The 24,109-nt window shown below is 40.2% G+C and overlaps 1 protein-coding gene across 1 annotated transcript in view; it reads left to right on the top strand.

Moving 5' to 3' along the window:
- The window catches only part of bahd1 (bromo adjacent homology domain containing 1), a 33,061-nt gene extending 11,421 nt beyond the window's left edge, over positions 1-21,640 (top strand). Inside the window, exons 2-7 of the mRNA XM_005477063.4 lie at positions 7,702-9,459; positions 12,796-13,205; positions 13,514-13,673; positions 13,798-13,877; positions 16,608-16,699; positions 16,812-21,640. Of these exons, the coding sequence (XP_005477120.1) occupies positions 7,833-9,459; positions 12,796-13,205; positions 13,514-13,673; positions 13,798-13,877; positions 16,608-16,699; positions 16,812-17,004 (2,562 nt within the window). The 5' untranslated portion in view covers positions 7,702-7,832 and the 3' untranslated portion in view covers positions 17,005-21,640. The remainder of the gene's footprint in view (positions 1-7,701; positions 9,460-12,795; positions 13,206-13,513; positions 13,674-13,797; positions 13,878-16,607; positions 16,700-16,811) is intronic.
- Positions 21,641-24,109: the final 2,469 nt, after the last annotated feature.

Raw genomic sequence — 24,109 nt, 5'->3', positions numbered from 1 at the left:
AAGCGAGGTGTTGGTGGTGGTGGAGGATGGTTAGCGTTTGTTTGGTTGGTGGTGTAAGACTGTGGAACTGCTGATTTGCTCCAGGAAAGTGGACTTGGTGATATGCACTATCTGAAGCACAGCAGCTTAGGTCCCCGAGAGCTCCAGCCTCGGGGCTGTTTCCCTCATGATGACAGCGCTACACCATGTCCTTCTTCTGAATGAGCCTGTGTGACAGCCAGGCAGAGCCGCCGCCTCCTCCTCCTCCTAATCCTGTATCTATCGGACTTCTGATGTAGATGAAACTACAGTCTCTTAATGTGCCATCAGCAGGAGAGAGAGTCAAATCAATGGCAAGTAGGTTTGATGTGTGAACTATGCTCCATTTACTTTAAAATGCGTAAGATTCACACAGTAGAGCTGCACTGGCATTTGATCATCTGCCCTAATCTCAGGGTCAAAAGTGAGTCTCAAGATATTTAAAAGGAAAAAAAATGACTATATTTTTACTCACTTTTGCTTTATGTTTTCTTTTTCTTGATATTTCTTCACTGCATCAACCAAAGTACTCGATGAAGTACTTGAATAATTCCATTTTAGTACTTTACATTTAAATATTGAGCTTTTTCCTTTCCTACATTTATTTGGTTGGCAATTTGTGTGCAAATTAAGCTTTTCCTACACAGTAATACTAACAGCTTCTATTGTGTGACGTGTTCCTGCAGGACAAACTGCCTAAAAGTAGATAAATGTGTTGAATCCCAGCAGCAGGTAAATGCTGCTTAGATGATGGGAGATTAGTAATAAAACACAGCACTAAACAATATGATATTATGAATGCACCCTTTTACTTTTGAAACTTCGTACTACAAGATACTATTTTTAATAGTGTTACTTATGTAACACTTGGAAATAAGGACTTTAAAATGAATAAATGTTAACATTGCAGCATTTTTAGTAGTGAATTTCAGCTTTTTTAATACTGCAAAAATGAAATACCATATACTGTATATTCACACTGACACTATTCTGTAGGTTTGCACATTGAAAATAGTCACCACCAAAAAAAGGACTACTTAAAATCATCAAATCCTCCTTTTTTGGGCTAATGAGTCCTTAAAAAAGCATTATAACTGTATAAGAATATAACAGTGTAATAAAATATAGCAGTGCATCACATCAAGGAGGTTTTAAAAGATGAAATCTTTTTGTAAATGTAGTATGTTGTGAAAAGAGCCTTTAATTCTCAGCTTTGGGATACATTTATTTAAAAAAAAAAACACAAAAGTAATGAGAAAAGCAAAGAAGGGAAAATGGATTTCCGCCTGTAGTCACTCGATGGCCTTTGACCTCTTTGGATTCGTCTGTTAAATCCTTGACCTTTCAAAGTAAACAGATTTAGTCATAGAGATTTGTACTCAGCACGTCTACTGTTGTCTTAAAGTCAGATAGTGGAGAAAAAGGTTTCCTGTGTAAAATAAAGATAAACAGGGTTTAAACATCCTTCACTGTATATAAAGACCAAAAAAGACTCAGTGTTCTCCCTGAATGTGTTATATAGACACGGGGGATGTTAGAGAAAAAACATAAACTGTTGCTAACAGAGATTTTCAAGACTTATGTTTAATGTTCCCTCAAAGAGTCGTAATACAAATGTTAATATTTTCAAACTGTGTGTGTATGTGTGTGTGGGTGGCTTTATGCAGCCTACTGGCATTGCTGCTGTGCATAAGGCGGTGTGAGCAAAGCTCATCTAAACTGGCAACGTGTTTTAGGTCGATTTTCGCAACAGCACGGAAGGAAAAGTGACCGTAATACTCATTAATTCCCTCCGCTAAAAGGCCACGTTCTTTGTTGTGGTCAGCGTGGCGATGCTCTAGCCAGGGGAAACGATGATGCTCTTCAATGAGCTCCTGTCCTTCCACTGTGCATGCTTGTCTTATTCAAATGAAGTAACTTGATTTGATATCCACAGACAGAAACTCAATGTGAGGCTCCCTCTGTCCTCTTGTTATCTGAAAATTAAATTTCTCCCTCATGGATTGCATTTCACGGTTCACCGACTCATCCGCCAATAAGGGCCGTAAGACCGAGCTATGAGATGGTTTCAAAAACGTCCGGGCGGAGTTGTCCGCTCCGGATCTAAGTGGGTTTACATTCGTTCGCCTGGTTAAGCCCGAGTATGTTCCGTGTCGTTATTCATTTTAATGCACTGTGGCTTATAAAAAATCGTACTCAGGTTTTAGCGCAGAAAGTCTTGCACATATTTTATATTTGCAGACAGGGGGGAAAAATGACTGGAAAAGCAGAATAAAACTATTCACACTGTAATTAAAGAACTCCGAAAGGAGCTGCACAAGGTTTTGGTTTAATCAACCTTTCATTAAGTGGGACCTGAGAGCAAGCTGACATAGTAAAAAAATGCAATTTGTTGCACACTTGCTGATAAGGTCAACTCGTGTAAATACTAGAGTGCCTTATGGTCTTTTAAAATATTATTTTACACCATTTAGGGTGGGCAATACAGCCTGAAAATTATATTACAATATTTTAAGATGATGTGCAATGATATTTCTCATGATATAGAAAAAATAGCGAGCTACATTTCAGTGATGCTTGCAGTCAGTGTAAGTAAATAAGGGGGATTTTCCTTTTTTTCCAGCGAGCTGCTGTCACTGATGACACACCTCCTAAATCAAAGTGTGAATCTACTGAAACAAGGTGCCAGCAGCAGCAGCATCAGCATTACAGTGTGATAGTAGTGGCACAGCAGTATATCCAGTGACATGGCAGAAGTCAAATGTAAGCACAAAAGTGTCCCAGCTAGCTTTTCCCTGGAATTTTTAAGTAAAAATATAGAATAACTGCTTAAAACTTTACTATATTGAGTTAACCTTAACTTTTTAACCAGCTGCTTAAAGCACTGATTTTCCACCGTGTAACCACATCAGTAATTTCCATCCACCGTTTGCTCTTCCTGCCATATGGAGTGCAACTAGCAGCCGGCGATGCTTGGTTTGAGTCATTTGTTTACTTTTGGGTTGCACATCACCAGCTGCTAGTATCTACTCCTTTGTAGCCCGGTTATAGTTGACGATGTTTTCAGCCTCGAGTGGAAAACTAGTTTGTTGTTTCCACCTTCGGCAGGAACAGTGTTCTTGTTTATTTTGCAAAGCATTGTGCTTTGTTGGAGGTTGCTAAAGTAGCTCGCCTTTTTAGGCGCATGCCCGAGTTTGTCTCATTATTGTGTGCACTAAGAACGTGTGGCGTTGCTATAACAGCAATATCACAATGACGTGGACGATGTGATACGGCACAGCCCTATATGTAGTTGGGGTTTTTTAGACTTGAGGTGCCTAATTGTAAAATTTTAAAGATTTAAATCCATAATTAAAGGCAAAATTCAAAGAGACAGCTCATAGCATGCAGTGTATGAGATCCTTGTTTTGTTTCTCATAACCCTCTCGGGCGCGCACACACATACACTCTCCTTGAATGCCCCCATCGCAGCCATTAAAGCCCTGTTGGAACTCTTAAGTGGTTCACTTTAAAAACAGGACAACGGGCAAAAAAGATTACAGCATGATGTGATGCGCTTTGATTTATAGAAAGCCCACATGAGTACAGATAATAAACATCACTTACTGTGGGCTTGTAAGAGCGTCTCACAATACCATCAGCTCCAATCAGTTATTGTCAATCGTAGCCTTTAGAAAGATGGCAGGCGGCTGTTGCCCGGTGTTCAAAGGGTGAAAGGTTTTTGTTTTTCTGGTGATTTATAGGATTTTTTTTTATTAAAGTAAATGAGATAATATGCGTATTTCAAATTATTATTAATGTCTCAACAGGGTCCTTCTGGCATATTCTCCATAGAGATTTTGATGATGAGCCATAATGTTTTAACCATCTAAAGCAGACTTACTACGATCTATGACATTGTGAAACGATGGCATGTGCTCCTATAGAAACCATCAGTCTATATGATATTAACCTTTTTTAACAAAAATGCATTTGTTCATGAAAAGAACTACTCTACCTACAACCCTTAATTTAAACGACCTGTGAAAATGTTTCAACCCACTAATGTTAAGACATTCGAGGTGTGATTGTAATCACTGTACCATATTGATAACTAGGTTATAATTAATTATACATGCACAACACAAACAAAAAATGTATTTAAATGACTATTACCATACAACACTGTTAATAGCCATATAAATACTACAGTAAGAATTAAAATCATTACATTTGAGAAGAAGAAGGGAAGTGTTGAAGTCCCGGATCTGGGATTTGTAGTTGTGTATGGCATGAGTAGTTCCTTCAACATTAAAAGTAATTGTACACATTTTTTTCGTCATTTTCCTTTATTTCTTTTGATCTGGATTTAAAAAAAAAATCTTTTAATAGTTGTGATTTACCTCATGCATTATTGCCTTCATTATAGGCTAAAAACGGACTGTCAGGGCAAAGACGGTCACGGTTGATGTTTGCAAAACGTGGTACTCGGGGGTTCTGTCTGGTTTTAAGTCTTTAACTGATCAATCAGGATACATTAGCTGAACACCAGTGTTTTATAGACAAAATCAGCTCTACTCTAAGAAACCACATTAGAGTTGTGTCAGTCATTTCTTACATATTATTGATACCTTATTTGAGAACCAAATTTCAGTGTAGTGGGATTAATAGGAAGTGGACAAGCTCTTGGTTGGTGGTATATTTCTCATTGGACAGGTGCCCATATGTCTGTGCCTAAGATCATAAAAAACAACTTCTGCCACAAAAACAAATGAAATAGGCGTCCATGATTGGCTGAAATATAGCGATTGAAATGTACTATCGTTAGCCTCTTAGCTCATATCATACACTTACACTGAATCTATTAATAAGAAGCGTGCTCAGAACTTGATCATTTGTGTGTGTTTGTGAAAGCTCAGGGATTTTCTCGCTGGAGAATCACTTAATATAAAAAGACCCATGTTGACTTACTCCTTGGAGGTCAAGTAGCATAATTGTGTTCCAGGGCTGCAGCAAGAAGCATGATCCATCTTCTTCTGCTGCACACACGAGTGTCATTACATAAAGGTCGCCGGAGTTGAGTCATCAGGATATCTAAAGGCTTTTCCTAAGTGAGGTGTTTTTTCCCGTTGAGGGAGCAGAAAGCCGTGAGTTACGGAGGGTCGTAAGTCTTGTTATGCATCGTCTGTTCTAAAGTTGCCGGAGCTGCTTTGGTATCAGCCTGTTGACATGGAAACTGAAGAGGCTATTGTGTGACAAGTGTTTCTGCCACCAGTTTTTTTCCCTTTTTTTTTTCTTTTTTTGCAGAATCAGGATCGATTCATGAGTCATTTGATTGTGGTACTGTTTGTTTTGTGCCTCCGAGTGTCAGACAATCATTGCTTAATTTCATATCTTACAGTGAATTGAAAGAGTTTGTTGTGTCGTTGACACGATAAATGAGAATATGAGAAGCGAGAGTCTGAGCATCCATCATATCAAATATAAAATGCATCACTCAAATGCCTCACCTTTTTTCTGGTGTTTGGGTTTGTGTTTTACCAGTGAGTGGGTGCTTGCAACCCAACAGGCTCTCAGTGACTTGCTTGAGTCATTAATCTGCTTCAATATGACTTCAAGGCATGGCAAAATGGTCTTTTAATACAAAGGATCAAAAGCCAACAGTTCTCTTTTAAAGCTCGAAACAAAAAACAAAAACCGAAACGTGGAAGCTACAGCACATTAAACTAAACATACACAGATCAGCTACATCATTAAAAGAACTTGTGTAATATTGTGCAAGCCTCCCTTGTGCGGCTAAAACGGCTCAGACCCATCAGGGCATGGACACACGAGTCCTCTGGGAGCATCCAGTGCATTCTCATCCCAGGGCATCAAATGCTGCCATTCAGTCAGATGCAGTGGGGCCACAGTGATATGAACAAGGTGCCCTTTAGCGCTGGTGCCTGAACACAACAGCCACAGCAGTATTGGATCCAGAGAGATAACGGCCTTCCTTTAAACAGTCATATAACCCAGATCAGAATGCTGGAGGGGGAGGCAGTGGAAGATAAAGGCACTGGTTTGTCAGCCAAGAGACCACAGTTCAAATCATATTTGGGAGCTTTGTGTTTTGCACAGCTTGCTGCTTGTTTAGGTTAAGGGACCAAAAACAGTTTTTACAGCACTGCGGCTCAGAGGTTAGCCACAGTGCTTGCCTAACAGCAAGAGGATCCCGGGTTCAAACCCTGGCTGACAAGTTCAAACCAGGACAAACACTTATGTGTGGATGGTTTTTTTTTTCTTCCTGTGCTTCTGCAGGTTTTCTCCAGGCACTCTGGTTTCTCCTGCCATAAAACATGCTAGGCTAATGCTGCCTATCTTGGCCCAGGATACTCCTGTAAATGTAAATGGCAAGAGTTTCACTTCCTGGTTAAAAAAAAAAAAAGGAAATTTGGGTCAGTTTGGCAAATGGACTGGTTTTTATATAGTGCATTTCTACGTTACCTGAGTTCTCAAAACACTTTACACTTCCTTTCTCATTTATACAAACAGTTCTTTTTCAGTGCTTATGTGTTTTCTGTGTAACATTCACATTGTGATGGATGCATCAGGGAGCAGCTTAGGGTTAGGATCTTACCCAAGGATATTTGGCATGCAGGCAGGAGCAGCCAGGGATCAAACCACAAACCTTCCAATTAGTAGATGACCTGCTCTACCTCCTGAGCTACAACCACCCCCTGTACCCTTGTCCATCTTATTTAAGACCAGATGGTGGGTTAGGTCAAAATTCACCCCTTCTAAATATTAATTCTAAATGTTAAAGTGCCGGCTCAGGAGGCAAAGCAGGTCATCTACTGATCAGAAGATCTACAGTTCAGTTCCAGGAGGCTCCAGTCCGCATTCTAATCTGTGCTTTGGCCAAGGAAAGAGTAAAAAAGCACTATATAAGTATGAGTGCATTTACTTGAAAGGACTCTGATTTGTCTATATGAGCATTTTATGTGAAGAGTTGGCTGCGTGCCCTTTCTCACTGTTGTCATGATCCTGCGCATCATGTCACAGATACCATAGTGACAACTTTTGCAGCATTTTTGTTGTGTTCCTGTTTTTTGTGGGGTGGCTGGCCACATTGTTCAGGCAGAGGAAACCACTGCTGTCGAGGTGTGTTGTTCCCATACTATAGGTGTGATAGCAACAGCACATCACACCTGTAGCTCTGGAACAATAGGTTAACAATCAAGAACAGGTTTAGGTAGGCGGTACGTGTCAAAGTAAGATTCATACGAATAACTGGACCCAAAGTTTCTCAGCTTAACAGTGTATTAATCAATGATACTTAATTTTAGTGGTCTTAATGTTGTTGTTATCAGCGTGCTGTGATCAAGATACTGTAAAAGGAGAAAAATTAAATCTAAAATGGATCTAAAAAAAAAAGGGAAAGCAGTCTGAATGCATGATGTGCGTGCAGCGTGTGATGTGCTTTTGGTCTCTGATCCTCCGTCTTGAGCACGAAGCGTATTTGCATGTTAAGGAGAGGGGTTTCCTAAGTGCTCCTATTCTCTGTGGATGTGGAAAATTGACAGCAAACGAAGTAAAACCGGTTGCTACATAATGCATCAGAAGATCCTGTCTGTTACATTAAGTCACTTTCAGGTTCTGCATGAGTAAAATCTGTGTGTGACTTAAGCTTTAATGTTGAATGTCTGATCTGTGTCTTCTCAGAGAGCCATATGGACCCAGATGATGATCCATGATGATATCCACTGAAAGCCCAGTCTGAGCTGAAACCCTCCACCAATCAGAAACCCGTGGATGAAGACAGTTTAGTGAATCTGCTCCCAGACGCTGAGAATATGGTGAAAGCTCAGCGGTGCCAGACGGCGAAATGCGGAAAGCCCAAGAAGGAGAGAGGAAGTAAGGAAAAGCAGGATGGTGTGAAGAAAGGCAGAGGGGGGGCGAATGAGCTGAAGAGAAAGAAAAAGAGGGACAAGAAAGACTTGCACCGAAATAAAAAGAAGAAACTAGCCGTGAGTGATGGAGATGCGTTGGACTGTTGCGTCTTGCTCACCCGTCTGGAGGAGAAAGGAGCTGCTGGTAAAGAGAAGAATGCACTAAAAGCTGGGAAGAAAAGGAGTGTAAAAGCTAAAAAGAAGGAACACTCCATCCAAAGAGGGACCAAACATGGACTCAAGAAAACCTCTGCCGCCAATCAGCAAGCACTGGAACCAAAAAACAACCAATGTGACGCCTTACTCATGATGCCCTCAGCTATGTTTGAGCCCCGCAGAAGGAGAATGGCTTCTCTTAACGCTGAGGCTGTCAACAGCTTGCTGCTCTACAAAAACGACTCACTCATGGGGAATAACGCAAAGAAATGTCAGACATCCAACGAAGAGCCAGCGAAAGAGGTCACTGAAACTGAACACGGAGATCAGAAAACCAAAAAAGGTTCTTTGGAAGTGAAAGCAGTCCAAAAAGAGAGACCGAAAAAACAAAAGCGTTCCACAGCTGAGGCTCAGAACATCGACTGGTTGAGTTTGCTTGCACCGACACCTCGGCGTCAAGCAGGCCTCACCGCTGCAACGCTGCTCAAACTCACCAGTGCCCCATATGGGGCCAAACGGCAAAGGAGGGTGGAGTCCAAGCCAGGGAGTAGAAGCGAAGCTGCAGCTACGACTCAGGATGGAGTGAGTGGTAAGGCTGTGTGCAAAGGAACAACACACACCAAACGAAGAACACATCCCAAACATGAGGGGCAACTAAAGCACAGAAAACAGGGCACAGAAGATCCAGTCCATTCCCAGGTGAGCCCCGCCATCCAGGAATGCTGCAGTTTGTGTAAGACGGAGACTTTGGATCCGGAGTGGAAGGGTGCCACAGGGGGGCAGGAGTGTGTCAAGCACCCTCTCCACTGTGGCTCTTCTCTGGGATTCTCCTTAAAAACAATCAAAGAGGAGCAGGTGGAGACGGAGGTGTCTTCCTGTTACTGCTGCTCCCAGGAGAGATGTGTCGAGTACTTTCACAGGCTGGCCCTCTTTCTGGATGACAAAACCTTCAAGGAACCAGAGGACGGCTCACTGTCTGAGGTGTTCCACCACCACCATCATCATCACCACCACCATCACCACCACCATTCTGTCGGCCACCCGGCAGCCATAACCATCAGCCCGCACACGTACACCTGTTTCCCAGGCTATTACGTTCATTTCAGCCACCCGGACAACTCTCCCTCCACCATATCATCCCTCGCTTTATGCCCAAGCGGCAGCAAGAGGCCGAAGCTGCTCCCCGGCACGGGTCCCCAACCCTCAGGGATTAGCCATCCAGTGTACTGCTGTACCTCAGTGAAACCGTGCTACGGAGAGCCCTGCAGGATCAACGGCTACTCTGCTTATACCAGTGTGATTCCAGCCATTAATAGAGGAGCGTGCTCCTTCAGCCCCACAGACTGCATCAAATGTAACCACAGTGTAAAAAGAGGTAAGCGGAGATCACACGGTTTAATTTGCAAGAATTCATTTAGTAGAAATTCCAAGTTAATGAGTTACTTATGGCATTTGTGCAACCAGAATGACAATTTCCTGTCAAAGTTTGCATCAGTATTCTGTTTCCAAATACAAGCTGAGATCAGATTTTATTTTTAAGCTACAGAAAGTGCCCTCAAGATTCATAAATGACATTAAAACAGCTGTTTTCACAAATGGAGTCGTATTTCTGTGACGGGCTCCTTTTATCTAAGTAAGCGTTTTGAATAAGTATTAAATGTTCGTCAGCACAGTATGGGTATATTATTTTGCATGCAGAGCCCCGCTCATCCAGCTGCCAAAGGAGTACAATGTGCTGAGAATAGCTATTATATGAGCCATTTATATTCTCCCACTTTGGCATGTCACTTGAGTGGGAAGTTGGAAAAAAAAAAAAATCAGATAAAGGGCAAGACCCCTTTTGTCTCAGTTTGAATAAAAGTCATTGGACGGTGAACACGAGGCCTGTACGGGCTCGAGTGTCTGCTGTGAGTTTCTGTGTTCAAAGTGAGCGATGTGAGCCTGAACAGGAAAGCACGCTGGGGTTAAACAGTGTCTGAATTTGTGGGGGTATGGTTAGAAACACCTGAATGCGATCTCAAAATAACACTAGTTTCATACACGCGCTCTCTCTCTCTGTCACTCTGTGGTCTCTAACAGTCACAACCAGGTCACGCTGTCTGTGAGGACTTTTATCTGCTAGAGAACCAAGTTTAATCTCAGTGAAAATGTTAACTTGGAAAAGAACAGGAGTACATAATAGAAGAAATAATGGCTGAATTTCATTTGGCTGCTTACCCTGGTGTTGTGTGTGGGGTGTGTTTGTGTCATACTGTCATGGCTTACTAGGAGACCTAAATAGAACAGAGCCATTGTTAATGTCATTAGTACACTTGTGCTTTTCCTGTTGTGACAAGTATGCTGTCAAAGAGGTCTGTGGTCCACCCACACAGGTGTTGCCACTTTTCTGCCTGAACAGACCTCATTACTGTTTGGGTGTATACACCTCCGGTTTTATTGACAGCTTCCTCGCTCGCTTGCTCATTTTGTGGCATCTTCGGAGGTGTGTACAGCTTAAGCTGCATTTCATTTGGCTAATGGGCCCTCTCGCTTCCCTCACTCGTCTCTTCCTCGAATCTTGGCTTCGCCCAGCGGGGGATGCGAGGAAGGAAATGAGGAAGAAGTGCAAGGATGGAGGAAATGCACGTCTCGAAGTGCTCATTCACCCAAGCATCAGTTTTTAAGAAAAGATGGCAATACCTCATGATTCAGAGTCTCGGCCAATGTGCAGGAGGACCCGCCGTTCATCACATAATGCATGAAAAATACAGGTTTCTTATCACTATTATAAATAATACAGACATAAATGTATAATATAAGCACAAGAAAAAGGGTTGAATGGATGTTTGAACGTAAACATCTCAGAAACTATTAAAAATAAAAGCCTGAATCAGGATCTGTAATTTGGGACATGAACATCAAATCTTTTTATTGGCTGGTGAAAATATGAAAAAAAAATCCAGCAGTCTTGTAAAGTCCCATATTTGAGCACACAATAAAAATCATCACCTTACAAAGGACGGCTTGTCACAATTTCTTTCTCTGAAATTTTACTGAGTAGAATTATTAGGGGGCACAACACTGAAGTTAAAAGACAGCAAAAAAAAAGTGTTAATGTACTCTCAGGGATTCGATGAATGCGGCAGATGAGGTTCAGATTCAGCCAACAAATAGGTCGGTCAGCAGAGATTTTGACTTGCCATAGCAGGAAAAGCACAGGTGTAATTCACAACATTAAAAATGACTGGATTCTATTTAGGTGAGCGAGCTTGAAGGATCCTGGTAGTCTAATCCTCAGCTGTGGCTTCCTGCCTGGGACAGGGACTGCAGCTGAGCCACTGTTAAGAATATTTCCTGCTATGACAAGTGCACAAATCTGCTGTGAAATGGGTTCATTGATCATCGCTTCACCTTAATGTCACCACTGCAGCTGTGTCATGGGAGTGTGCACAACCCCCCTCTCACACAGGAGAATGCTTGTCTTGTTTTTCAGTGCCAGTTTAGGAGAAACGTCTAGTTTGTGTGCATGGTAAAGACTATAATTGATCTTAATTGAGGCTCTGCCTGTTTGCTTTTTTTGCTACTTCAGCATAAATATTAACAACCGAGTATTTGTTGTGCCTCTCGTATCAAAGTTCAAAGTTCTAGGTAACACCTTATGATACGGCTCGCAATTAAGATCGTAATTCCCTGTAATCAAATGGAATTTCTGTGGGTTTTATTTGAAATGATAATGCAATTATATTTATCTACAAATACTTAAAGGCGTTGGCCGTATTATGGAGTTGTTATCCTTGTTAAATATTCATTATGTTTATGTGCACGATTGATGTTCTGTTACTCAGATGTTATTTTATTTGACCAATCTAAAGGAGAACTGTTCCCCCTCAGCAATTTATAAGAGAAAAAAAAATTAATACTGTCAAAATTTGCATGTGACCTCATCATGATGGACCCAAATCTAACTTAACTTCTTGTCTTTTTTTTTTTCACAATCACTGTTCAAACATCTTTCAAAGTGAGTGTAAAGGAATGAGTGTCGTTGGTGTCTCCTTTCCCATAAAATACCTGTAAAATACCTGGAAGTTAGACAAGGTTAAGTCACTCCATAATACAGCACGCACCCCAAAAAGTACAGCATACTTACAGTGAAATTATTTCTTCTGTCCTGTAAAAACTATGTAGCTATAATGAATTACACACTACTTAAAATTTACAGAAATGTAATTATTTCTGTTGTTCCTTGTATTGTAATTTTGCATAAAATAATAATTAATAAAAGTGGTTCAGAGTTCGTAGTTGTAACCATCTAACAACCAACTAAAGTATGGGAGAAAATGATGGCGCCGTCAGAAAAGTAGGCTTACCATCTCACAATGTGACCAATAGGAATGAAACATGAACTAGCTGATCAGCTTGACACCAACACGGAAGAACGACAAAACAAAATAAACTAGATTAGGTTGAAGTAAAATATCTAAAGAAAATTTTGTCATTCCAGCACAAGCAGAAACTCTGCATGTGCTGCAGCTGAAGCTTGTTTGCATGTTGTTTCCTGCAGATGTTCATCAGCCACGTGAAAGGGGGCGTGGCATGAAAGCAAATGGCGAAGAATGAACTGTGTCTTGGCTGTGATTCGATAGCTGTTATTGCTCTAAAGTCTGCACGCAGGGCTCGTTTAAGTACTCTGTATTCATTTCACATTATCGTACCTTTTCTGTTCCTTCCTCAGATGACTACCCAGCAACCCTCAATGACCACCACAGCCCCTCCTCTATCCCCATTTGTCCCAGCCCTCGAATCCTTACTGGCTGCCCCGTTCCCACTGTGCCTCCAGCCGGCCAATCAGTGCCCCACATCCAGACTCCGCTGTCTGACCCCAGCCAACCGCAGCCTCCGCTGAAGGTGGCAAAGGAGTGTCCACAGAGTGCCAAGCAGCCCAGCGGGTCAAGGTCTGGCGCGCGCAGCACCGGCAGCATCAGCTCGGCTGTCTGCCCTCTCAACAGGAACAAGAAACAGAAGCTCAGCTGTGCCAGCGACGGAGGGCAAACGGTTGCCAAGCAGCCGAAGAATGGCCGCCAAAAATCCACCAACGGCTGGAGGCCATTTGGCCTGCCCTTTGAGAAGGAGGTTTTCTCTGTGGTATGTAGAGAAAGTCATTTTGGTGCTTTTTGACACAGCCACAATGGCACCACTTTTAATTAGAGCTGATGTCATTTTACTTAAGTGTCCTGAGAGAGTATGGGGGGTGATTCATAACACCTGTTTCACTGTGGGATCAGGGCTTAGTCACTATTTTTTACTACATTTTATCCAGCAACCCCGACAACCAAGGCGCAGAAGCCATTCAATACAAATCACATCCTGCAGCTTTTTACTCCACAGCCTCTCAAAGCTTATCAGTTTCTGACTGCTAGAGGAGTCAGTATTTCCTGCTGCTGTGTTCCCAGGGCGAGGACACTCTGGTGCTGAGGAAGTGCTTTGAGGGAGTCCACAGGGACGGGGAGCTGATTAGAGTCAGAGACACTGTTCTGCTGAAATCTGGACCTAGAAAAAAGTCTCTGCCTTACGTGGCTAAGGTCTCAGCTCTGTGGGAAGAACCAGAGTCAGGTAGTACGCTCGCTGCACGCAGCATTTACTCAGACCACACGAGAAGACGCATTTATGTGGTAATAACTGGTTTGAGAAGTGAAGTGAAAGACGTGCTATGTTTGACTTTTTTTCTTTCCTTCAGGAGAGCTGATGATGAGTTTGTTTTGGTACTACCGTCCAGAACACACACAGGGAGGACGCAACCCCAGCGTACATTGTGAGGTGAGAAGGCTGACGTGTGTTTCTGAAATGCTTTTTTTTTTTTTTATCACGGCTTTCTAATAACTGCCAGGGGTAATTATAGACCAGCAAATCTAAAATATAGCTTGTGTCAACTGCAGCATATTCAGCGCCTGTAATCATGGCTATTAGTGATGCACAGGTCGAGCCAGTTCACGTACGCTTAATAGAAAGCATCACCGGTTCTGGCGGGAGGAGTTAAATAACTCACAGAAACACCGTGTGCAATATGCCAGGCTCTGATTACTACCTTCGTGTCTCCTTTATCTGCATATCTCTCCTTCTCTGAGACATACACTGAAAGGCTCAAGTCCTCCTATGGCCTAACAAAGCTATAAAGTAGCCCAGATGTCTATTAAGATGGGAGAACAAGACTCTCTGATACCTTAAGTGCTCATATAATATCCTTTTAATGCTGCTATGATCATTCAGCACTGCTGGAATTGCACCAGAGGCCAATCCACTGCCTCTATAACAAAATATTTTAGGGGAAACTTGACTTCAGGTCCACATTTTACTGTTTGGTAAAACACACTGTACTCAGGAGCTACAGCGATATATAATTCGAGGTCATGTAACTTTAAACGGCCTTGCTTTGTAGTGCACTGCGAGGAAGTTTGGAAAATCCTGCCTGCTGCATGTAATTTCCATGTAATTTTTACTCGCCTCTTTGATGCAATTCTAGTAGCTGGATCAAATGGAATTGTAAAATTAGTGTTGTCACGGTTAAGGTTACGGCACGGTTCAAGGTGGATCCAGGTGTTTGATCAACACATGTTTTTGTGGCTTTCCACACTCTCATAACAAGCCGGTTGAGTGCTGTGATTTTAAAAAAGGGAAAAAAAATTGTAATCCACGCTTAACTAATGGCTGTAATGTGTGCTTCGTGCCAGCTTTCTAAACCAGAAGAGATTTTAGATACTATTAATGAATATAATGACTCTTATTATAGTGTTAAATGTGTTTTCTATTGTCAACAACACATGTTATGTAAACTTTAAAACACAGAAAGAAAGGGAACACGCTAAAATGCTTCTCTAATTATCCAAAACCTGATGATGTAGTTTATTTTAAGTCCTGCTGATTTAATATTTAAAAAATGCACTAAATGTGTATTAATCCAGGGCTGCAGATTGTTCCCAAAAAGTATGTTATCTACTTCTGTTAAACCACCAGCTGCTTAGAAAGTACAGTGAAGGGTGTTTTAGGAAAAATTCAGCAGTGTATTTATAGCAGGCTGTAAGCTGTTTCTCACTCAAATACCAGTGTAAGGTGTTCACCTTCACTCTCATTGGCTCATTGTCTTGCCCAAGGACATTAAGTATATTTCTTTGTATTGGGACACCTTGGACTGTGTTACACAATAAGAATAACCATTGTATCAAAGCAATGAATGCACAGTTGTACAGTACAGTGAAAAAGTCTTAAGTCATCACTGTTTTTTGTAATATTTTGCTATGAAATCATTCATCGCTGCAAAGATTTCTTGTGCAAACTTACATGGAAATACAACATATAAGAAAAAAATAGAGTTTGTATAATTTTAACAAGCTTTAAAGTCAATATTTAGAACTCTCTTATCCAAGCTTTCCTCTCATTTCTTTAAGCGGTCTTCAGGAACAGTTCTCCAGGCGTCTTGAAGAACATTCAAAGCTCTTCTTTGTATGTTTGCTGCCTTTTGTTCCGGTACAGATGGCTCTTTTCTCTTTGGGCTTTTAATTCTGTTTCCCCTCCTTAAGAATGGCTTCTTGACAGCCATTTTTCCTGTTTCTTAAGGACTTTCAGAGACTGTTCACCTCCTTTTGTCCTCCAATTGTGCAATTTACTCAAATTTTTTAAGGACACACTGCACTGCACCGTGCAGAGGCACGTCAAGTTTTTGGTTAATAGCTCTTTGGAAATCACCTTGTTGGTGCAGAAGTACTATTTTTATATCTGTCAGTGTGTGTTATTCTTGGCATTTTTCATATGTTCAACTAAGAAAATTGGAACAAATTATATGTTTTTGCAATAAGCTGATAGTAACAAAGTGACTGAAGATAACATTTAAAGTGGGTCTTTGTTAACTTTCTGTTATGTGTAAACACAACAGTGAGTTAGAGGTCTTTTTAATGCAGTGTTAAGTAACTCGTCAAACAACAACAACAAAAATTCCTCTGTAAATGGTCTAGTGAAAAAGCAGCCGATGTACAAAGGAACTTTGGAAGACCTTCATAAAGCCTGGAAAACCTTTGCTGAAGACAAATCTGACTCCTTAGAAGCAAAAGATAAAAAAATGAAAGGTGGCTTAACACTTTTGCACAGCACTGTATGCAGGCAGGCACACATGTTGCGGAATAGGTTTCTATTGTGTTCACATCCTGATGTCAGTAATCTCCCAGAGGAACGACTTCAATTCACTGTCTAGAAACATTAAACCACATGAAATCTGTCGTCTCTCAGCGTGCACTGACAGACAACAAACACATCAGAGCAGCAGTGTGAGAACGGGAACACGGCTTTGTCACAGAGGATGACGTAAAGCATCTTTCTCTGCAAATCGGTTTTATGTATCTGGAAGTGAGGGTGAGGCAGGAGGGTTTGTTTAAAATTTAGAAGAGAGATTTAGTCTTTAAAGTCCCACCCGCTACTTCTACATGTAAGAGGATATCATGATGGGGTTTGTTTGTTTGGGCTTTTTTGTGTGGATCTAACCCGAGTGTCTTTCTCTAGAATGAGATCTTTGCATCCCGTCACCAGGATGTAAACAGTGTGGCCTGTATTGAAGACAAATGCTATGTCCTAACATTGGCACAGTATTGTCGGTAAGCAGGAAAGCATTTTTACTTTCTGTCGTGTTCTTAATTTCAGGGAGTTTTGAGCCATCAGGGGTGTTTTTGAGGTTAGTTTCTCATGTTGTGTCTGTTTCCTGTCCAGATTTGGTGCCTTGGTAAAACGCCGTAGAGAAGGCGTCAGCGACAGCGCCGCCTCCCTTGTGGTGCCCCCTGTTGTTGGCAACGCCATGCCCACCCACCACTGTGTGCCCGATGACACTGACCCAGAGCTGGTGTTTTTCTGTCGACACGTCTACGACTTCCGCTACGGACGCCTCCTCAAGAACGTGCAGTAGTATCTGACGAGGCGTGACATCACATTACACCCCGATTCCACCTGCCACAAATTCTCACTGGTTGCCTCCGTGAGAGAGGAACTGGAGTTTCGGACGACGGCTTGACAGCTTATTTTCTTTTCAGTCTCTCATTCATGCTTACATGTCACGCATTTATTAAGTAAACTAATGGTCTGACATAATGTGTAAGAGTTGCTATGGCAGTGTAAATGGTCTTTTATCATACATGGCTCTCTGGTGTTGTAGCAGCTGTGTGAAGAACCTGGAACGTACTCTGCTGTAGAAAATGCTACTGTAGCTCTTAGAAATGTGAAATTTGATTAGATTGCTGAGAACTTGATGTTTCATGTGAATAATGCTACTATCTGCCTGACAGACAACAGATAACGCAAAGTATGTTGATACGCCATAGATAATGAAAATATGTGGCATATTGTGTCACACCGGATGGTGCAGCTGACGACTTAATCACATCTTTTTTTCACTCAGTTTATTTCTGTTGCTTTGAGCTGCACCGAGTCCATTTGATAGTGAAAACGTGGCGTTTTCTACTGACACGGCATATAGAAATCTTACTGTAATGCAGCTGTGTTCATGCTGTTCTGAGAAATAGTGATAGTCTGGGAAATGTGCTTGCTTGTGATAAATAAGAAGGAATCAGTTTCATGTCTGTATAATCAAAATGAAATAGTCACCAGCAGCTGGTTAGTATAGCTTAGCATAAAGTCTAGAAAATAGCCCAGCCTGACTAAGTTTGACTCTCGGGGCAATGGTCGGTTACTGTATATGTAATTAGCAGCTGTCAAGGGCAAGAACGTCTGTTCTGTCCAGCTGTTATCAACTGCATGTGACTACAGATCAGTTTTAAAGAAGCTAGGTGTGTTTCAGTAAATCAACAATCCCTATTTTCCCCCCTCTCTCTCTCCACATAGACTACTTAAATGCATGCAGTCGAAGCATCATCAAACATGATTGGTTGATAGAACGTGGACTACAAGCAGACTACAAATAACTGCATACATATCTTTTTGGAGTGATTTTGCTAAGCTAAGCTTAATTAGCTGCTGGCTCCAGCTATGTGCTTACAACGTATACAGAGAGTGTTCTCATCTAAATCTCAGCAAGCAAGCATGTAAGGAAGTTTCCCAAATATTAAAATTGACATTTTTGTCTAATGGTGATTGATTTTGGAGAGCTTTGCAGCGCGCCCCAAAGACAGCCATGAAAGACATTCTCAGTCAAACGGTTTGATTGAATCTAATTAGCAGTGAAAAAGTGTAACGAGAGCAACCAATTAAATGTTTTTTGGCTTCTTCTCTTCTTAATTTTTGAGAGAGATGCAGGTTTTATACCGTATCTGTATCTGTAGTGATGACTTTCACACAGCAGGACGAGCATGCTAACCGCTAAAAGACAGCGAGAGTTTAGTTTGCTTGCTTTCACATTGCGAGGATGAGCCGAGCATTAAAGGGGATTTTTGTTATGCCAATGCCGAGGAATATTTTACTTTTTCAAAGCTGTTTGCCAGAGGTGTGATTTGACTCCGGTGTCAGCGTACTGTATATTTGCATTTAAATATCTGGATGGGTTTCTGTTAGTGGCAGATGGCATCAGTTAGTCACGTATATTCTTGTTTCTTCACTGATGAGCTGGTGAATAATGTAGTCAGTGTAGCATTTAGATCTGTGATGATGATTCGTTCCTATGTTTGAGAAAAGATATGTATTTATTTCTGTACTGAGAAAATATATAATTTATTTTCAAAAGATCATTTTAAAGAGTTTTAGATGAGTGGCTTGCATTCCTGATTAGAAAGGAGGCTGAAGATGTCTCTCCATAGCTGCACTAAGCGTGATAGTCTTTGCAGCAGTATTTCTGTGTTTCAGCTCGCTTACCCAATACAAGCTCATGCAATTTCGCTTTGAGACACTGAAGTAGGCAATAAGCAGATTTGAGGACACATATGGAGTATTTGGAAGGATCTCAGATGTGGTTTGAAGGACATGCGCTAACATGTGACCAGAGATGCTAAACCTTGCAGGACCAAAATGTACCCTGGCCTTTTCCAGCTTCCTGTCATCCTCCTTTTCATTTCCCCTGAGATGATGAAGCTTTGCCTCTTCACCTTTAAATGCCGATAGCTTCACTGATTTTAACTTACCATTAGCCTGTGCCCTGGATCTTTGCTGCCTTATAGAACATTCCCAGCCTTTTATTTAGTAACATGTACTGATCTCAGTCTGGAGTTATGAAGCTTGTAAGTGCGCTGATCTTGATTCCTAGATGCTTGACATGTATTTCAGTGTTACCTGTGATCTTGTGTGACCTGAAAGTCCATCTTAATCAACATTTTTATTGAGAGTGATGTTTGGTATCAAACTACTTAACTAGTTGAGAGTAGATGAGGATTTTTTTTTCTTTTTCTTTTTTTGGAGAAACTAACCTTTTAGAGAGTGTGGTATGACAATACTGACAATGCTTTCATATCAGTACTTTAAATATAAAGCAGCAGCTAGTTAGCTTAGCGATCTATAATGCTTGGAAGTGGGAGGGGGCGGTAGAAAACCAGATGCACCCGCATCATCTGTGAGCATAATAGGTAACATTGTGTATGTAATTTGTTTAGTCTGTATAAATCAAAGTGTTATAACAAATTTCTTGTTGGCAAATTATGTGTTGTTTAAGGTTTTATGCTAGGCTAAGCTAAGCTAAGCTAACCAGCTGGTTACGGATTCATTTTTTACATGCACACCTTAGAGCATTCTGCCATTGAAAAAAAAAACATTTTTTGCCATCCATAAGTCACAATTCGGGGTTATTATGCCAAAATTTCAAGATAAGACTCTTAACATTTTAATTACTAAGTCAAAAAATATCAGAAAATAACTCAAAATAATAATTAAATAAACCCTTCAAACTTGAAGTTAGGTCAAAACTTTGAGATAATAATCCACATTTTTTTACTTATGGATAGCCAAAAATATATTTTTTAAGTGGCATAAACAAGCTTCCATACTGGTTTTTTTGGTAAATCTCCACAAGAAAGCTTTGTTCACAAATGTCAATCACCTGGGGCCAAGCAGCAATGCAAAATTTGGCACATTGATTGGTGTTACTGATTGTTTTATTCTTTTCATATCACAACCCATTAATGACTATTTGTGCACCATATTATATATATATACCTGTTTTTGTTTGTTTATTTGTTTGTTTTTTAGATTTAAGGTCTTTATGAAAAGCCAAGCAGGATATCTTACCATGACTTTGATTTATCCATGCAAAGATCGGTATGTGGATTTGGGATCCTATTCGAAGGAAACATTTTAAAAAATGTGGCCGTTGATCATTGGAAGCGTTCTAATAAATAAATTCTTCTCTCTCTTGCAAGTCCCAAGGCCAGCCACCATACTGGAATTTTTCCCAGGTACAAATTCTTTGCAATCCTAACCAAAATTGTCAGTCTTCAGACCGAATATCAAAAAATTTACCAGATGGATTTCCAACTTCTCAAACTGCTTTTCTGACATCTAACAGAAAGTGGAATCTCATCTCAGCTACTGTTTCATATAATGACACGAAATTTCATTTGGGGACTTTTCATGATTTTTGCTACAAAAAGAAAAAAGCCACGCTTAAACTCATATCAAGAGGTCGTTGTGACTTTGTCCTGCTAAACTGCTTGGCTCCCTCCTCACTGCTTTAACTCTGTAGTTTAAGCCTTCCTGAAAAACATAATAGTTAGCTTGATTTGTATCATTTCCTTTAAACGTTAATTGATGCAAGTCATCATGGTGGATAAACTGTGTCAAACTGTCCAGAGAAGCTTCCCTAAACCACGTTATCATAATCAACCTCTCAGTGTATGTTTAATAAGTTCCATAAATACAGATAAAAAGACATTCTGACAAACATACTCAACACGATAACACAAGGACATATGAGCTGACTACAGCTGCTGATCTACATGAAGGAGGCGTTACACCTGACCTACAAGCACAGTAGTATTTGATAGTCAAAATTTTGGGTGGGGTATCACTTTAAAATGCCCACATCCATCCACACCTGCTTTGCTCCTTATCCTCTGTAAGTGGGATAGACTTTTTTTTGTTTGAATTCAGAAATAATTTCAATAGATGTCTCAAATTCATTGATTCGTGTTTATTTCAATTCATCTGAATTTAAAACTATTCCACGCTATTTTAATCTGTCCCACTGATGCCCCGATGACTTAAATATTATCATGTCTTTATTCAACAAAGGTTAATAAAAAATCTGAATATTGCTTGATGGTGTATAAAGTATAGCCAACTTGAATCAGGTGAAAATATTTGGTTTGATTTGGTTCAACAACTTAAATCCAGAATTAGAAAACCACACCGCGCACATTTTATGGCCTTAGGAATCACTCAGCAAACTAATTATGTTTAATCAAGATGTGTGATGCTTGTGTCTTAATTGGTCCTCTGTGCCTGTTCCCATTACCCTGTATTACATGTATTCCAAGAATTTTCCACAAAGAAATGTACAAATAGTTACTGTAGTTTTTGCGTACCTTTCAAATGCCTTTCACTTTTCATCAGATGACACGTTCTGGTATTGATCTTGAATCACCACAAAGAAATGCTTTCACCAAAAAGACTAAGACTAAAAGAGGGTAGGGGATTAAACCATGAATCAAACTTCATTCCCAGGTGTACAAAAACCTGAATTTGGGTTCTTCTTATGTGAATTTGTTTGTTCCTTTGCATGGCTTTTTTTTGGAAATATCTTGGAAATATTAATCACAGCACAGATTATTTGTATGGTTTCAAATGGACCTGTAATATAAGAAAAATATTTAATTGTAATAAATAATATATGAGTTTGAACAAGCTTCTGAGTTTTTATTACCTACACGTGTTATTATGGATGCAGTAATGCTTCTTGCCCACATGGTGGCCCACTTGGACAATTTTTTTTAAATATCTGATTTTTTTTAAATAAATTAAAAAGTCATCACAATAATCAAATCATAGACTTACTAAAAGGTTTCAGAGATAAATATTAATGTGTAACATGCATACGTGGAAAAAGGTAAACACACAATCCTACATAATCATGGCTGATTTAACTCAAACTATTCTCACATCTCGTCTCTTTCAGTCTTTTTTTTTTCTTTCCTTCAGTTTTTATTGCATATTTGATTTGATTTGATTGGAAATCACAAGTAAAATATTTTTTACCATGCATAAAAATAATTTTGCCTCAAATCTTTCTCTTTTGTTTGTGCTTTTTGTTTCATTCAATCCCCTTTTTCAACTGATCTGGATACATGCCCGTTTGTCTGTTGCGCTGCATAGATCATGATGGAAAAGATAAGAGAGGCAGCATCTCGAAAGGAGCCATGAGGAGATATCAGTCATCTAACTTCGATAATTAGGCTTGTGATGAATATGTATGACGCCTGTGGCACTGCTAAATTTGGTTCTGAGATTTTAAATGGCATAAGCAGGTAAGTGATTTGCATCTGTAACAGCAAGCATGTGTGAGTCAGAAAGCTCATCTGCTTCAGCTCACACACTGGGCTATTTAGTGTGATTATGTGTCTGTGTGAATGGCATTTATATAGTCGACAGTCTGTATATGATGTGAATTCCTGTTATGACTATGTTACTGTCTTTACTGAATATCTGGACTGACTGTCAGTACAGGATTTATGGTTCCCAAACAAGGCTTAAGGGATACCTTCCATTACAATTACTTCTTTGACACTTCTTATATGTATTGGACAACCTATTCCAACAGTCAAGCTCTTGTCTTGTATTCATAAACTGTTAGCTTAATGCACTAAGCAGTTTGGGAGAGAAATCAGTGGATCTGAAACAGTTAATTATTAGGAATAAATAGTTTTATTTTCAAATACACACACAGAGTCAGAAAGGTTTGAAAGGTAATGGATGGACACTTACTGGGTTAAAGCAGCTACAAGTACTAAATTACCAGTTAAATTGCTTTGCAAATAGCACTAGAAATGATTTGTTAGTCAAATGCAAAGCAGTCGAAACAAAAGGGATAAATATAGCTGAACAATTATATGGTGAAAATATCTAAAATTGACACATTACCAGTTAAAATAGAAGTAGAAAAGGCACTAATTAAATAGGAATGAGAAAATGTATCTTAAATCATTAACCAAACATAAAGGCTCTCACTTAAGCACCTTGGATTACTGAAATTCATTGTTCACTTGTCTAGGCAAATATTCCCGGGAATGTCTCCAGGTTGTTCAGAACACTCCTGCAAGTGTTTTCTAGTTACTCTCATGTCACACCGTTGTTGATCCAGCTGCACAGGCTCCCTCCCAGAGTCCATATCAAGATTCTGGTTCTGATTTTAAAGCTCTTCGTGTATGAACACCGGCTTACTTCAGTGAACTTTTAGAGCAATGCATCCCAGGCAGGTCCATGAGATCTTATGATCAGGACCTACACCATACGAGGCTGAAAAGTAAAGGAGACAGAGCTTTTGCCACAGTGGCCACCAGACTTCTTCTCCTCTGAGCTTGAGATCTGTGGACTCAGTGGTCTCTTTCAAGAAACAACTAAAAACACATTGTAGACTTGCATTTAGTTAACTCTTTTTTATCTTTTTTACTGCTCTGGCATTTTGTTGTGAAGCACTTTGTGATCTTTATCTTGAAAGGTGCTATAAAATATTACTTGGTGTTAGCTCCCGCTGAGATATCGTATCACTTCCTGTTCCTATTACGGCACACAGTGGTGTTTTATGAGCCTGTTAAATTAAAAAACCTTTAGATAACAACATAGTGTCATATCCAGGTGCTTTACTGCTGAATTACCTGCTATTTCTATTCACAGTATTCTGTCTGTAACGATTCACTAGCTTAGCTTAGCTTGTAGCTAAGTCACTAGCAACATGGCTTTTTCACCTATCCCTTACACACTTTCCTTTTTAGTGGCAGCTGTTAAGCTTATTGTTGTTGTTAAGCTTCCTTATTACAAGTGTCATGTTAGTTATAAATGTAGCCTGTTTACTGTTCTGGAGGCCAAGATCTGTACTCTGGAAACTTCTGAAGCTAGCCACCAGCAATAGCAGATTGTCTGCC

The sequence above is a fragment of the Oreochromis niloticus genome, linkage group LG19 (assembly GCF_001858045.2).
Source record: "Oreochromis niloticus isolate F11D_XX linkage group LG19, O_niloticus_UMD_NMBU, whole genome shotgun sequence".
Classification (NCBI taxonomy): Eukaryota; Metazoa; Chordata; class Actinopteri; order Cichliformes; family Cichlidae; genus Oreochromis; species Oreochromis niloticus.
This window is presented reverse-complemented; position numbering and strand designations above follow the sequence as displayed.